Genomic DNA, 16828 nt, shown 5'->3' with positions numbered 1-16828 from the left:
ATTAATTTACGCGTATCAGCTATGGAGTGGTCACGGAATGGGCGTTGTCACTTCGGCATTAATGAGATGAGATAGACGGCGCACGAAGCCGGCGTGGTCCGATGTATCATAAATAGTGCCGGGAATAGAGAAATGATGGCGTCTTCCAAACATTTAATGTGATGTCGACGTGCTGTCAGCGGGGGGTTCGATGTCAAAGTTGTCTTTTGACTTTTATTGAGGGGTGTCGAAAAGTAACGCCTTTCGAGCCAACCCAGCGAGACGCCAGCTAATTAACCGGTTGTGTGGGCTCGTAGCGAGTCGTCTTTGATGAGAGGACCGACAAGTATCGCCAGTCGAGTCGACCTAGCGAGATGTTGACTCGACGAGTCGGGTAGGTCGAGACTCTAGCTGTCCTAAGTGTCGAGTTGACTGAATGGTGCGTGACGGGTGATGTTTGTCGGTTGTTGGCAAAGGGTTATAATTTGACAACTGAAAACACCATAACTATCATGAATCAAGAAAAAAAATCCTACCAAATTTGGACATATAATTCCATAAGACCAGAAACAAACGAAAATCTTGCATCATTACTCATTCCTTGTCCCTAGGGACTCTTCTAACTTCTAAACTCATCAATCATTATAAAGATTACAATAAGTTCACCAACTCCAATCCCATTTCCCCTTCTTACCAAAATTACCCTAATTCGTCTACATGCAGTTGGACCTAATTGCATCATTTTCATCGTTGGTTCTCACCCAAACCAAACAAATTGACCGAGTCGAGTCACCCAATTTGGATTCAACCTAGTAACCTAACTCTACGAAGCTTGATTCACAAACCAAAGCAGTGCAAGCTTCTCGGTTATTTCCGTTCCGTTCTGTTCTTTGGGACGCTATCTGTTGCGCGAATCACGAACGCCAATTACCCACGTGTCACTATGGAGTTCAACGGGCTGCTGAAACTTACATATTCCGTCGACAACATATGAATATTACATAAGTAGTCCTCTGTAAAATTAAACGCTTTATTTAAAATGCAAATTGCAGCAGCAGAGGGCAAATACAAAATTCACACGGCACCCTCATAGATGCCAACTTATTACTCCGTACCTCCCAAGAGCCATTTTCTTCAAAAATTCACCTGAACCCAAATATAAATCAAACCAACCGTCATTAACCTCACATTATTATACTAACCCAAAACAAAATCTCAACAATATCATTGGACCCCATTATCCTTAATCCCCTCTATAAATACTAAACCTCCCCATCCCCAAAAAAATCCCCAACGTTCCATTTTTAGAGCTAACAATGGCAACATTCCATCCTCTCATTTTCTTGATTATTCACATTTCTTTCCTATTTTCGGCAGTTTCCGCAGCCACGTTCACCGTGACGAACAACTGTCACTACACAGTCTGGCCGGGAGTTCTCTCCGGCGCCGGCCACCGGCCCCACTCTTCCACCACCGGCTTCGCCCTCCAAACCGGCGAATCCCAGTCAATACCGGTGCCCACCGGCTGGTCCGGTCGCTTCTGGGGCCGCACGCTCTGCTCCACCGACGCAACCGGCAAATTCACCTGTGCGACCGGCGATTGCGGGTCGTCCACCGTCCAATGCTCCGGCAGCGGCGCTGCCCCTCCGGCCACCCTCGCGGAGTTCACCCTCAACGGCAGCGACGGCAAAGACTTCTATGACGTCAGCCTCGTTGACGGGTATAATCTACCAATGCTCGTGGTTCCTCAAAGCGGGTCGGGTAATTGTAGCTCTACCGGTTGCTTAGTGGATCTTAACGGGTTGTGCCCGTCGGATCTTAAAGTGACGGAGTCGGATGGGGACGGGGTCGCTTGCAGAAGCGCTTGTGAGGCGTTCGGGTCGCCCGAGTATTGTTGTAGCGGAGCGTATGGGAACCCGAATACGTGTAAGCCTACGCAGTATTCGCAGTTCTTTAAGAATGCTTGCCCGAGAGCGTATAGCTACGCGTACGATGATGCTACGTCTACGTTTACGTGTACTAATGCTAATTACTTGATCACTTTCTGTCCCGGTACAACGAGGTCAGCTATTAATCCACTCCAGTAAATTAAAATTGACCAAGGAATTTGTCAGCCAATTTTTCATCTTTTAAATTTGCTTTGAGATTTATACCGGTATCACATGTCAACACGCATCTTATAGCAAATTTTTAAAAAAATAAATAAATATAAAGGGATGAAGCTACTAGTCCACTTAGATTTAATATATTCTAAAATTCGCGTCTTAGTTTATAAGTAAATAAATGTGTCAATTTTGTTTTAATGCAGTCAGAAATCAGGAGAAAATAGCAACAGCAACAGCGGAAACAATAATAACGGCGGCAACCCCCAGGCAGCACTGCCGTTGATAAACAGCACGATGGTATTTCTCGGCGGAGATGACGTTCCCGCCCCCCCCCTTATAGGCGGGTCGAGCCCAAGAGCACAGGTGGCAAGCCCATTTGTGCTATGGCCTGTTGCCATTGGGCTCACGTGGTTTCTGATCCGTGGGGCCCACTAGCGGGCGGCCCGCAATATTGCCCATGTGCCACTCAATGGGCAATTATGGACGGCTAGTTTGGGAATCTTGGAGGCGGGGGAGGTGACGAGAAGATGACAGGGAGTGGGGAAAGAGCTGAGCTGAAATGGGGATTTGTTTATTTATTTAAAAAAATTAGTATTTTAAAGCCGAACTGATTAAATAATGTTAGAGACACACCACCCATCACAACCCCAACCACACTCCCCCTCTCATTACTACAGTAAACCGGGCCTCACATGGGATTTTAATTTTTTTTAAATCTGATGTGGGGTCCGGTTTACTGTAGCATTAAGAGGGGGGGGAGTGTGGTTGGAGTTGTGATGGATGGTGTGCCCCTAACACCACTCTATATGATTTTATTTTGGATCATTGGTTATTCGTTGGCTGGTCCTTATTGGTTCGGTAGGAAGAGGACACTGTACAGAGCACACGCCTAATGGGGGCCCAGTAGACACTGTGGCTTGAGAGGGTAGATTCTTTTTCACTCTTTTTTCTCTGCTTATTTTCGTTTGAATATTTTTAGAGTTATTATAGGACAGTATTTATGAGTTAGTAGTTGAAGAGAGAGGCTTGTAGTTTTTTTCAGCTTGAACTTTGTACATGTATATATATATATGATCAGATACGGTTGGATTCAGTTCTTGTGTAGTATTGCTTTTGTCTCTTGTTTGAATTTGGCTGAAGACATTATCAAAGTTCTGGTTTTTTTTTTCACTTAATATTTTTGGTACCAATAACTTAAAAGGCATGCATAGAGATAGCCAATATTTGCTAACTAGACAGTTTTCATTAAAAATAAATAAATTACATCACACAAAGAAACAATACACATGCTTGAAAATCAGCAGCATTATACATAATGGTTCTTGCAATGTTGAATTGTCGTTGAAAAATCTAGAATATTTGGAATAGAACTTCACCATCTTTTATTTTATATGCTATTATAAAATTGTACTATATGTTAAAATATTTTCTTACAAAAATGCGCTCTAAAACACATGCACACCTACGTACGTAAAATATACATAAACCATACCCTTCAAACCAAATACATACATATATACATATTCAATTTTCATAAATTTCCCTACTAATTGCCATCAATTTTTCAAGAGGCTTGCTTTGGTACTCCAAAAAATGATTTTTATTTAGTTTTCATTTAAAGAGCAAAAGTGTACTTCCCCAATTGTCTTCTTCCTCACCAATCCTAATCCAATATTTACCACTTCCTATTTAAAAAAATGCAGAACATGAATAAGATAGAATTAACTTGCAGACTTTCTGTAGGCAGTTTGGTTGGATGGATTAAAAATTTATTGCTGAAATTTTCTATAAATAGTCATATATAAAAACTATATTATTAATTTGGTAACAGATATACATCGGTAATTATTATTTGCAGCAACATGCGGGCTTAATACTAGCTCAAAATGACAAATAGTCTCACTTGGTTTCTAGGGGGCCAAAAAACAAGTGATGGCGAAGCATCGAATTCAGGACAATGATCAAGAGTTCATCTGCAAATCGGATGAAATTGCCGCGGACACCTCAAACTTCATAGCTGAGTTTTCCACATACAAGTCCACCTTGCCCGCGACGACAAAGACGGAAGTCCTCAGCCTCGACCAGCACCTGACGGAGACGATCTCACGATCGAGATCGCAGTACTCGCCAAAGAATCTTGACCAGTGAAGAAATTTAGGGCTGGCTGAACGTCGATCACAATAAGCATTTGATACTGTAAAGATAACACCGATAGTGCTTAGCACTAGCCCAAGACCGTAATACCCGAGAAACCCGAAAGAAACCAAGAGAATAAACCTCTAAGTATGAAGAAGAATATGAAAGACTTTTTGAGAAATGTAGATGACTTATGAAGAGGAAGACTTTTTATTTGAACTTGCTTTATTCACTTGTTCAACTTTTTCTTCTTACTTACAAATGAGAGAGGTGAGGAGGTATTTATAACCTCCCAAAGATATGTTACAAAGGATCTAGATTCTTTTAATATCACCTCCATAGTTCTTAGATATTTTTCTAATCTCTAGAAATTTTTACATAATATCTAAATATTTTTATCACAAATTATCTAGATGTTTCTATACTATTATCTAGATATTTAGCTTAAAGATTTCTCTAGAACACTTTAAGGAGGTGATCAACCTTCTAGAATGTTTCTAGAAAACCTCTAGAATTTGGACCTAATTTTGGGTTTAGTCAAACTTAGAATAATTCCATCATAAACCCAAAATTAAGCTTGATCCAAAATCAAGTTTAATTTCAATACTCCCCCTTAAACTTGATTTTGTCAACCATCCCGAGCTTCGAGCGAAGTAACTCAAATTGGCCTTTTGATAGTGACTTGGTGAAGATATCTACAACGTTATCTTCGCTTCGAACCTCCAAAGCTTCAATTGTTCCATCAAGCACCTTCTTCTTTTGGTAGTGACTTGTTCCATCAAGTGAGCGTACCGTAGTCATCTTTGCCACTGGACTGAAAGTTTCATCATAATCTTCTCCATATTTTTAAGAGAACCCTCGAGCAACCAACCTTGCCTTAAATCTGTCAATGCTCCCATCCGTTTTTCGCTTAATTCGGTACACCCATTTACAAGAAACGGGTTGGACATCCTTAGGTTTTGGAACCAAATCCCAAGTTTCGTTCTTCATGAGAGCATTCATCTCCTCCTTCATTGCGCCCTCCCACTCTTGAACTCCTTTTGCTTCATCATACGATGATGGCTCCTATTCATCTAATAGAGCTGCAAAGTATTATGAGTAAGTAGTGACAAACCTTTCATCTCTGAACCGAGCAGGCTTAACAATGTTCCTTTTTGGCCGTTGATTAGCCATGGAACTACGATCTTCTTCCTCATCTTCCTCTTGATCAGTGCTCCCCCTTTCACCTTGCGTCTCTTCTTTAAGACTTCCGCTTTCACTTGGCATTTGAACAACTGGTTCATCGATCTTGGAGGAACCCCCACCTTCTTGTTCGACCAAGACTTGAGGTGGCCCATAAAATGAGGAAACTTCATCAAAGACAACATCACGAGACACGGTGTACCTGTGTGTCTCTGGATCCATACACCTCCAGCCCTTCCTTTGTTCATCATAGCCGACAAAGATGCATTTCTTCGCCTTTGCCTCCAACTTGGTTCTTTGAGAGTCAAACACGTGGACGTAGCAGATTGATCCAAATATCCTGAGATGTTTCACCGTTAGCTTCTTCCCATGAACCATCTCATAAGGAGACTTCATATTGTTCGGACTAAGTGGCATCCGGTTGATGACATACGCTGCACATCTCATGCCTTCCGCCCATAAGGCCTTAGGCAAATTTTTGTCATGTAACCAGCTTCTACATGTCTCGCTTAGATATCTTATTTTCCTTTCTGCTACTCCATTTTGCTGAGGTGTATACGGACATGTAAATTCTCTCTTGATACCATGTTTTTGGCAAAAAGAGAGAAACTCCTTTGACATGAACTCCCCTCCATTATCCGTCCTTAAAGTCTTGATCTTCTGACCTAATTCTCCCTCCACGGTAACCTTGAATTCTTGAAACTTGGAGAATACTTCTGATTTTTCCTTCACAAAGTATACCCAAGTGTACCGTGAGAAGTCATCAACAAACAGTAACATGTACCGAAACCCAGAATAGGAGGATGTTCTCGTCGGACCCATCAAATCATTATGGACCCTCTCCAACGGAGCGCTGCATCGTGAAGTGAAGTTGTCAAATGGAAGCCTATGTGACTTTCCATATTGACAGCCTTCACAAAGCTTTCCTTCATCATGAATCTTCAACTTTGGGAGCCCGTTAACCAAATCCTTATTCACCATAACCTTTAGCTTAGTCATATTTATATGACCAAGCCTAGCATGCCATATAAAGGCATTATCATTCGTACTCATCTTCTCAACATAAGAATTTGAGGCCGATAAAACATATAAATCCTTAACCCATGCTCCGGTGTGAACCACGTCCGCTTTTAATTCTTTAATATTCTTTAAGAATTTAATGTCTCTTGGGCCAAATAAAACGTAGTTACCTGAGTCAACCGCATTCACCACAGAGAGAAGATTCTTCCTTACTCCAGGAACATGATATACGTTCTTGAGAGTGATTAGGCTTCCATCATATCCTTCAATAACGACTGTCCCTTCCTTCTCAACGCGGTGGATTGAATTATCCGCAGTAATGATGGCTTCTTTCCCGTCATGACGCTGAAGACTAGAAAATAACTTCTCGTCTCCGGTAATATGATGGCTACAACCAGAATCGGCAATCCAATCATTTCCAAGATTTTTAGCTGTGGATGTACCTGAAGATGCAGCCTCCACCGTGAAACATTTTCCCCATTCTTTGTTTTCAGTATGACCCTTTGATTCCGTCATATTTGTTTCCTTCAGCTTGACTCGACAATCCTTTTTGAAATGCCCAAGTTTTTCACACCGATAACACTTGAATCGCTTCTTGTTTCCCGTAGAAGACCCTTCTCGTCCATCATTATTCTTCACATTACCATATTTGGGTTTGGCTCTGAAGCTTTGTTGTCTCCCCGCTACAAAAGCGCTCCCCGAGTCATCATGGACTTTAACTCCCGCCATTTGCATGGCTAGTGATTCTTACGAAGCTAGTAGATTTTCAAACTCCTCCAAGGAAGGTTGTGTAGCTCATCCTTGAACTGAAGTAACAAACAGTGTATATTCGGGTCGTAGACCACGAATAATAGACCGCTTCAACCGTGCTTCCGAAATCGACTCCTCCGGATTGAGAGTATTAATCTCAGAGCAAAGATTTTTTACCTTGATGAAAAACTCTGAGATTGAAGACTCCCCCTGCTTCGCATTCGCCAACTCGTTCTCTAACAGTTGTAGACGAGCCTCGTTCTTCTTGTTGAACAATTGATCTAGTGCCTTCCAAATAGCACTTGCGGATGTACATCTTGAGACATGCTCAAATAGTCCTGAAGATATTGACCTCTTCAAAGCAAACTCCGCCTTAGCATTCTTCCGTGTCCACTCCTTTGTCGCTTCCGCTGTTGCAGCATCTCCCCTTGGTGGTGGTGTGCTGCTACTGCTGATGACATCCCATAAGTCCTCACTAACCAAGTATGACTCCATACATGACTTCCATAACCGGTAGTTAGATTGGTTTAAGATCTCCATTCTCAATCCAACGACACGACCCATTGATTCCATACTTAGAGTAAACCCGAGCTCTCTTTAAACTCCGATCTTGAAGAGCACAAGATTAGAATGGCTCTGATACCATGTAAAGATAACACCGATAATGCTTAGCACTAGCCCAAGACCGTAATACCCGAGAAACCCGAAAGAAACCAAGAGAATAAACCTCTAAGTATGAAGAAGAATATGAAAGACTTTTAGAGAAATGTAGAGGACTTATGAAGAGGAAGACTCTTTATTTGAACTTGCTTTATTCACTTGTTCAACTTTTTCTTCTTACTTACAAATGAGAGAGGTGAGGAGGTATTTATAGCCTCCCAAAGATATGTTACAAATGATCTAAATTCTTCTAATATCACCTCCATAGTTCCTAGATATTTTTCTAATCTCTAGAAATTTCTACATAATATCTAAATATTTTTATCACAAATTATCTAGATGCTTCTATATTATTATCTAGATATTTAGCTTAAAGGTTTCTCTAGAACACTTTAAGGAGGTGATCAACCTTCTAGAGTGTTTCTAGAAAACCTCTAGAATTTGGACCTAATTTTGGGTTTGGTCAAACTTAGAATAATTCCATCATAAACCCAAAATTAAGCTTGATCCATAATCAAGTTTAATTTCAATAGATACAACCATGGAAGGAGAGTGGGGTGAACAATTGGATCAGTAGCAAAATATTAGTTTTCATTTTGACCGGAAAAAGAAAGAATATACGAGACATAGAACAGGAGATAGATTATCAATGATGATTTTTAGGCATGATCGATCTTCACTGACAAACAACGGCATGCGTTGATGGCTAAATGACCGGCGATGGGTTACTTGAAAAAGTGAAGAAGATAAGAAAGTTAGTTAGTCAAGTTAATACTTGTCCTTGAAAAAGTGAATACTTACGAATGTGGGTTCGGAACTTGGTTGTTCATGGCATACAAATTTTCTGCCACGGAGAGAGCGTGTAGGAAAATGGGAACTTTTTTTTTTTTGAGAATAAGGATGGAATACCCCAAAGGTATTCCAGCCAGCTAAATTAAAAGATAAAGTGGTTGTTACAAAAAGCCCATACTCCCAACCAAGAGTATGCGCTAGAGTTCAAAAGAGGGTACTACAAATAGTATACCCCTACCCCCCGTAAACAACTGAAAAACGGACATAACCTCCCCCAAAAAACTGATATAACAAGTTTGTCAGAAGAACCAAAAAAACAAAACAGAAGAACAGAGCTTCTATCCAACAAAACCAAGAGCAACTCCAGTGAATATGAACAGATCATTCCAATTGAATCACTGTAGCCGTGTCCTTGCTCCCAAAATCAACACCTTTAGCAGCAGCAGCTCTTTTTCTTCTTCTTGCTTGTAATCTGGCGGCACGAGCAGAGATCCCCTCAGATCCTAGCCAAAATGTTGAGAAAGTTACAATTTTGTTCAAGAGGGTAAGAGAGCTCTTCTTCTTATCAGAAAATATTCTGTCATTACGCTCCTGCCAAAGACACCATATAAGAGAGCAAATGAAAACTCTTCTCTTCAAATTAGAGTCTCCCTTGTATCCACTAGTCCACTGTATCCAAACTTCTTTCACAGAAGACAAACTAAAATCTTTGTCAGTATTCAACTTGAATTGAAGTGATCTCCAAATAGAGTACACAAACTCACATTTCAGGAACAAATGAGAATGATCTTCATCTGATTTAGTACACAAACAACATGTTCTCTGCAAGATAATTCCCTTTTTAGCTAAAATATCTGTAGTATTCAAACCATTTCTTAGAGCCAGCCAAACAACAAATTTGACCTTTAAAGGAATAGTAAGCTCCCATAAGTTTGAACAATCAAATCTTAGACCCCCATCAATAAGGAAGTGATAAAAAGACTTCACTGAAAAAAATTTATTAGCTTCCCATAACCATTCTCTTTTGTCTTCATAATCATTAAAAGAAACAGAATTAATGATGTTCAACATATTGAAATACTGAAACACCAAGTCTCCAGTTAACTGGATTCTAAAATGTATCTCCCAGAAAATGGGAACTTTTAAACCATGTTAAATCTCTTTGGTGTACCGATGGCATCATAAGTAATTATGCTTCTGAGTTTATAGCTCTCCATATGGGAACTTTTAAACCATGTTTCATTGGATAAATGGGTAAATAAGTTGAATTGATAATTTAATAACAAGGGTAGTTTAGAAATCTAAGGAAAATAATTAAGTTGTAGCGACTAATTTTGAGACACTGGATAGAGCATGTAGGAAAAAGATTAGATTTCTAGATCATCCAGCTTTTCTACGTTTTTAAAAAATAAAAATAACTTCTTTATATGATTATAATTCCACGATATTTTTTCCCTTATGGATACTTCTATTTTTTTTCGCTTTCAAAATTTTGAATTAATGTTGAATAGAGCATTTACTTTCACGAGGGAGGGAAATATGAAAGATATTTAGATTATTTGCGCTTTTTATAAATTTTATTTGTGAGGGGGTTGGAGCAATAAAAAGGGATTTTGTTAGATCTAATAAAAACTTGAGATCTAAACCATAAAGCCATGATTAATTCAAAGAGATTTATAAGAATCAAAAGAAAAGAGCAGAAGCTTATACCTGAATCCATATATTAAACTTGAGATGAGTTTTGGATCTTCTAACCTTAGGGTTTCTCTAGCCAAATTTCTCTCTAGATGGGGGTGAAGAGAATTAGAGAATGTAACCCTAGATTAGGGATCATAACCCCTTATTTATAGATGTTGTACATTTATAATTTGGCCCCTCATCAAATCACAATTGCAACCTGGTATCTGCACATATAACCCCATGATTATATTTAAATACCCATTAAACCAAATTGATTGATCACTTTAGTGGGTTATCCTGAAGGATAGCAATACACATAGATTAATCATATGTGCCCACAAATAGATTTAATTAGATTTAAATCCAACAATTATTCATCCGTGAACAAAAACTGAATCCAAAACAATTAAGATCAAAAACCCTAATTTTAATCTTAATCTCTTAGAACAAATCAAGGTGGCTATGATACCACTTGTTAGATCTAATAAAAACTTGAGATCTAAACCATAAAGCCATAATTAATTCAAAGAGATTTACAAGAATCAAAAGAAAAGAGCGAAAGCTTATACCTGAATCCATAGATTAAACTTAAGATGGGTTTTGGATCTTCTAACCTTAGGGTTTCTCTAGCCAAATTTCTCTCTAGATGGGGGTGAAGAGAATTAGAGAATGTAACCCTAGATTAGGGACCATAACCCTTTATTTATAGATGTTGTACATTTGTAATTTGGCCCATCATCAAATCACAATTACAACCTGGTATCTGCACATATAACCCCATGATTATATTTAAATACTCATTAACCCAAATTGATTGATCACTTTAGTGGGTTATCCTGAAGGATAGCAATACACATAGATTAATCATATGTGCCCACAAATAGATTTAATTAGATTTAAATCCAACAGATTTCTCTTCTTCTTCAAGATGGAGCGAAGTACGTGAGGAGGTTTAAGAATGACTAAGGCTAGAGAAAGAGAGAGAATACAAATGGCGGAAAAGGAGAGAGATTGATGAGAACGGTTTTTTGGGGGGGCATGATAGGTAACAACTATAATAATGAAGGTTCCCATTTTTCCAGCCTATTTCCAAACTTTTTGCAATTTAAAAATTAAATAAAAATCCAATTACAGAGTATCACAGCAAAGACCTTACGTCTGGTTTGGTACACGGAAACCGAATGAAGTGAGAATGGAATGAAGCAATGAATGGAATGAAATAAGTGTGGGAATGGAATATTCATTTCCATTCTCATGTTTGAGTGAGATTAGAGAAAGAAGTGGGAATGAAAATCTCTTTTTAAATTTTAATATGAATATTTAATAAACAATTATGGCATATTTGATAGTTAATTCAATTCTTCATTCTCATTTAAATGAAAATACTCATTCCCTACCAACTCATTGGGGATGCCCATTCCCAAAGAAAATGGGAACGGAGGAGAAGTGAGAATAAACATTCTAACTTTCAAAAAGATATTACGATTTGCTAGGCATGAATGAGAAGTGAGAATACTCATTCCATTCCTATCCATTCTCGCGTACCAAACGAGATCTTATATATTTTAGAATAGCGAAGCTATTAGCATTTTTCAATTAACTACCCAACCTATAACCTCCCTTCGCTAACTCTCACTAATATGTATAAAGATGAGTAAGGAGGATAGAGAATGATTTGTTTTTGTTATACTTTAATTTTTTATATATTTTTTTTCTTTTGATGGTAATGAAAACTTGTTTTGTTTGATTTTGCAGGTGCCCAAATCCGCTGCTCATACTCCAATTCCTGATTTATATTACTTCTAGAATTTTCTTTTCTTATTTTCTTGTTGTTATGTTTACTTTAATTTTAGGACTTAGAGTACATGAAATATTAAATTTTAGAGTACACAAAATAGACTAGACAATTTGAATGATAGTATTCCTGGTATAAGTGAAAATTTTGAACACTTGTAAAGCTGTTGATATTGTTATGATCTGTTGAATCCCAGACTAAGCTCTGGTAACTTTGATGTATATATACTTCACATTTGAGAGATGAATAAAAGTTTAATTCATTGACCAAAAAAAATAGACTAGACAACTACAAGGGATTGCAAATACAAATCAAAAAAAAAAAAATCGGATTTAGAGTACATGAAATCGAGGTCTGCAGGCAATATAAGCCATCCTCCCATATTTGTATGATTAAAATTCTTCGTGCACTTTTCTATTTCATACTAATAAAGATTTTGTATATTTTAATAGTAGATAACAACTCAATGTTTATTTTAATACTACTAGTATAATACACCTGCTTTGCACGTGGACATGTTGTTGTATTTAACATTATATTATTTAATAAATTATATATAAACATTTTACAAAGTTATTTAATTGCACTATGATCTAAAATATTTAAGTTATACTATAATTAATACTTATACTATTATTAACACACATTTAATGGTTATTTAAATTAGCTTATTATTATATTATTAAACAATTTATTTAGAAGTGTAATTATTAAATAATAATGTAATCATTAGTTTAAGTAACACTATTGATATAATTAAACCATTTATATTATTAAATATTTATATTATGGATATATTTTATTACAATATCTATTAAATAATGGCGGTAATTTTAATATTATATGAATTTATGCTGTAAAAGAATATTACATTGCTCGATAATTAATATCATCTTAATAATAATAAAATTAGATGATATAAATTAAAAATATTATTTAGGAAAAGTACTTTACATAAAAATATTGGATTCTTGAAATTTATGAAACATTTACTTTCCAAGAAAAAGTGAATGACTTATAGATTTTTAAAATCTAATATTTTTATATAAAGTAACTTTTCTAAATAAAAGTATTTTTAATTCATAATGTCCAATTTTATTACTAAGATGATATTATAATATTGAAAAGAGTGATATTACTTACAATATAAATAATCAACCCCTATTTATATTAATATTTTATTAATAATTAGTAAAGTTATTAAATAATAATGTTTCATATATTAATAATTAGTATAATTATTAAATAATTATTGAAAAGAGTGATATTTACACTAAGAATTAACCCTTATTTTATAAATAAATGTTTCATATATTACTTACAATATATTTATTAATAATTATAATTATGTATAATATTTTATTAAATAATTAATTTTACTATTTTATTATAATTAATAATTCTTTTCTAATATTATTAATATATTCTAGCGAGTGACCAAATATTTTGGGAAAAAGAAGAGAAAAGTATATGTCTCATAAATTTCATGGATCTAAGTATTTTGGGAAAATTGTGTCGAGGCCCAAAAGTAGGGTCTCCATGTGACCCGACCCCCTATATTTTGACCCATATGATTCAGCCCTAAAAAGTATCATTTAATTTTTCAAGGCCCCTTCACGTCAGCAGTATAAAAAAATTATATTTTAGATAAAACCCAAAATTTCCCCTCCACTTATCTTCCCGAGATGCCCGGTCCCCATTGTAAGCGTCTAAAAATGCCTATAGGTATGAATGTCACTATCTAAGTCAGAGGAGATCATCCAAAGCCAAAAGAAGCAAAGAGAGTGTCTTGCCTATGGGAAGTTCTATAGATCTTTGCTAGCTTTCCAACGCATCTTGGATCACCTCATTCCGAGATCGGACGAGGGAGTTAGAGCCAAAATACTCGAGACAACGCAAACTGCCTCGGAGGTGCACAACAAGGTACACTGACGCGCATAGGCGCGACAGTGGAAAGTGACATGCAAACAAACAGAGGGATGCGCCGATAGGAAGTTGTAGATATCTTCGTTAGCTTTCCAACGCATCTTGGATCACCTCATTCCGACATCGGACGAGGAAGTTAGAGCCAAAATACTCGAGACAGCACAAACGGTCTCGAAGGTGCGCGTCAGCAGCGACTGCCACGGTAATGTATCACACGTTTAAGCCATGATATGATCCAAATATGAAGAAGCTCAAAAGACAAAAGTTGTATATCTCTTTGTCAGCTTTCTAATGCATATTGGATCACCTTATTCCGATATCGGATGAAGAAGTTAGAGTCAAAATACCCGGGAGGTGTGCAACAGTGGTAACTGCCACGGCAATGCGCGTCACCGCCCACTGTCGCGCCCACTGAGAAGCTGAAAACGTCATTTTTGACAGTTTTCTCGAGTTTTGTACGGCCCACGTAGCTTATTAACTGCTGGGGGTCACTTATGAATGTGGGGGAAGCAATTACGAGCGAAAATCATGCCCACTACCCACGAAAATCGTGGCATTTAAGGAGTTAAAAGTCGTGGGATGGCGGTTACAAAACGGAGGGGTAACCGCTCCTTTAGCCGCGTCATCCCCGGCTATCGCGCAAAAAGATTTTTCTTCAGCCGCGCCACCTATGGCTGCCGCGCCAAAGACACTTCTTCAACCGCGTCACCTCTGACTGACGCGCCCAAAGGGAATATGGCTGGTTGGTTATTTCACCCCCATTTTAGCAGTTATGCACCTTTATCACTATAAATACCTCCATATACACGGAAAAAAGGGGGGAGAGTAGATCCAAGGCGATTAGAGCATAAAGGTTTGAGCTTTTGCCGATTTTGAGCAAGAGAGAGAGTCTTCATCTTTTAAAAATACTTTTAAGAAGGTTTTGGTGATTCCTAGAGATCTAAGCTCAGACTTGATCTTTGGAAGAGTGAACATCTTATACCGATAAGATATTCGCTTAAGGTTCTTATTTCGATAAACAAAAAAGAATATTCAAAAGCCTTCATGGTTCAATCAGAATCTTGTGAATCGGCGGTCCACGAGCTAACGCACCCCCGGCACAGGCAAAGATCCCACAAAAGCAGAAATTGATAAACAATTTCTGTGTTATTTTTTAGAAAGTTGTAATTTTCTTCTTATTGTGTAAAAGAAGTCTTATAAAAAGACTATTTTCTTTTGAATTCGTTGTAATCGATCGAAGATATAATGAATTCCATAATAGCATCAACTTTCAACGAAAACACTCATAAACATGGAAACTTACGTCCTATTATTACGATCTGATGGAAAAAATAGAGGAAAATTTCCCATCCTTTTTTAAACTCTATCATGAACAATAACTCATGTTAGTTCTAAGTTATGTCATGTTAGTTTTAACTTATTTCATGTTAGTTCTAATTCATGTTAGAACTAATTTTAAGCATAACTAACATGAATACTTTGAGCTACTTGGTCTAGTGATAAAGCTTAAGAATTTGAAGATGAGATTAGGAGTTTAAACCCCTACAACTACAATATATATTTGAAGGTCTTTGATTGGGCTCTTTGTTAGTTCTAACTTACATCATGTTAGTTCTAGTTCTAATTCATGTTAGTTCTAACTCACTTCATGTTAGTTCTAGTTCTAATTCATGTTAGTTCTAACTCACTTCATGCTAGTTCTAACTCACTTCATGCTAGGTCTAATTCATGTTAGTTCTAACTCACTTCATGTTAGTTCTAGTTCTAATTCATGTTAGTTTTAATTCATGTTAGTTGTAATTCATGTTAGAACTAACTGTAAGTAGAACTAACACAAACACAAAATTGAACTAACATGAATTAGAATTAATACAGACACGAAATCGAACTAACATGAATTAGAACTAACACGGATACGAAAAGCGAACTAACATGAATTAGAACTAACACGAACTGAGATATCGATAGAGCTAATATGAACTAAGATAGAACTAACACGAAACCCACTAGAACTAACACAAAATCCACTAAAACTAACACCATGTCAACTAGAACTAACACTTATATTAGAACTAACACTACCTAGAAGTAGAACTAATATGAAATCAGCTAGAACTAGCACGAGAACCACTAGAACTAACAGGAGATCAACTAGAACTAACATAGCCACCAGAACTAATATTTATATTAGAACTAACACTATCTGAAAGTAGAACTAACATAAAATCAGCGAGAACTAACACCAGAACTACTAGAACTAACAGGAGCTCAAATAGAACTAGCATAGCCACCAGAACTTACATGATATCCATTAGAACTAACACGAAATCCACTAGAACTAACACAAACTCAACTAGAACTAACACATATATTAGAACTAACATAGATATTAGAACTAACATGAGCTGGAAGTAGAACTAATATGATATCCATTAGAACTAACACAGATATTAGAACTAACATGATATCCATTAGAATTAACATGAAAATAATGTCTTCTTCTTTACATATAATAATATTATACATAGCATAATATTTGACTGAGGAATTTATGCACCTAGAAATAATTGTTAGAACCAACGTAAATTTTTAGATCTCCCACAATTTTTACATCCAAACATCTCCCACAATTTTTACATGCAGACCAAAAAACTAAAACCAAAAACATCCAAAACCCCCCAAACCCCCAACTCCTCAAACCGTATCCCTAACCCTCTCCCTCAACCCTAGCTTTCTTCGACGACTTGCCACGTGGCCACGGGATCCCCTCCGACGCCTTTGCGATGACGGCGACGGCGAGCGG

The 16828-nt window shown here is 37.2% G+C and overlaps 2 protein-coding genes across 2 annotated transcripts; one reads left to right on the top strand and one right to left on the bottom strand.

Annotated features, from left to right (window-relative positions):
• LOC109838306 (thaumatin-like protein 1b) lies at nt 1258-2519 on the top strand. The gene is made up of 2 exons (XM_020406756.1): nt 1258-2041; nt 2288-2519. The coding sequence occupies exons 1-2, from the start codon at nt 1296-1298 to the stop codon at nt 2517-2519; spliced, it is 978 nt and encodes a 325-aa protein (XP_020262345.1). The 5' UTR covers nt 1258-1295.
• Nucleotides 7218-7736, bottom strand: LOC109838303. The gene has a single exon (XM_020406755.1). The coding sequence runs from the start codon at nt 7734-7736 to the stop codon at nt 7218-7220; it is 519 nt and encodes a 172-aa protein (XP_020262344.1).

This window comes from Asparagus officinalis, chromosome 4, assembly GCF_001876935.1.
Source record: "Asparagus officinalis chromosome 4, Aspof.V1, whole genome shotgun sequence".
In the NCBI taxonomy this organism is placed as follows: Eukaryota; Viridiplantae; Streptophyta; class Magnoliopsida; order Asparagales; family Asparagaceae; genus Asparagus; species Asparagus officinalis.
Note: the sequence above shows the minus strand (reverse complement) of the source record. Positions and strands in the feature narration are given on the sequence as shown.

Bases quoted from the DNA above. Each gene is read 5' to 3' on its own strand.
- LOC109838306 (XM_020406756.1), top strand. From the start codon at position 1,296: ATGGCAACATTCCATCCTCTCATTTTCTTGATTATTCACATTTCTTTC. The intron at 2,042-2,287 runs GTCAGCTATTAA...GTTTTAATGCAG, and splicing joins TTCTGTCCCGGTACAACGAG to TCAGAAATCAGGAGAAAATA.
- LOC109838303 (XM_020406755.1), bottom strand. From the start codon at position 7,736: ATGGGTCGTGTCGTTGGATTGAGAATGGAGATCTTAAACCAATCTAAC.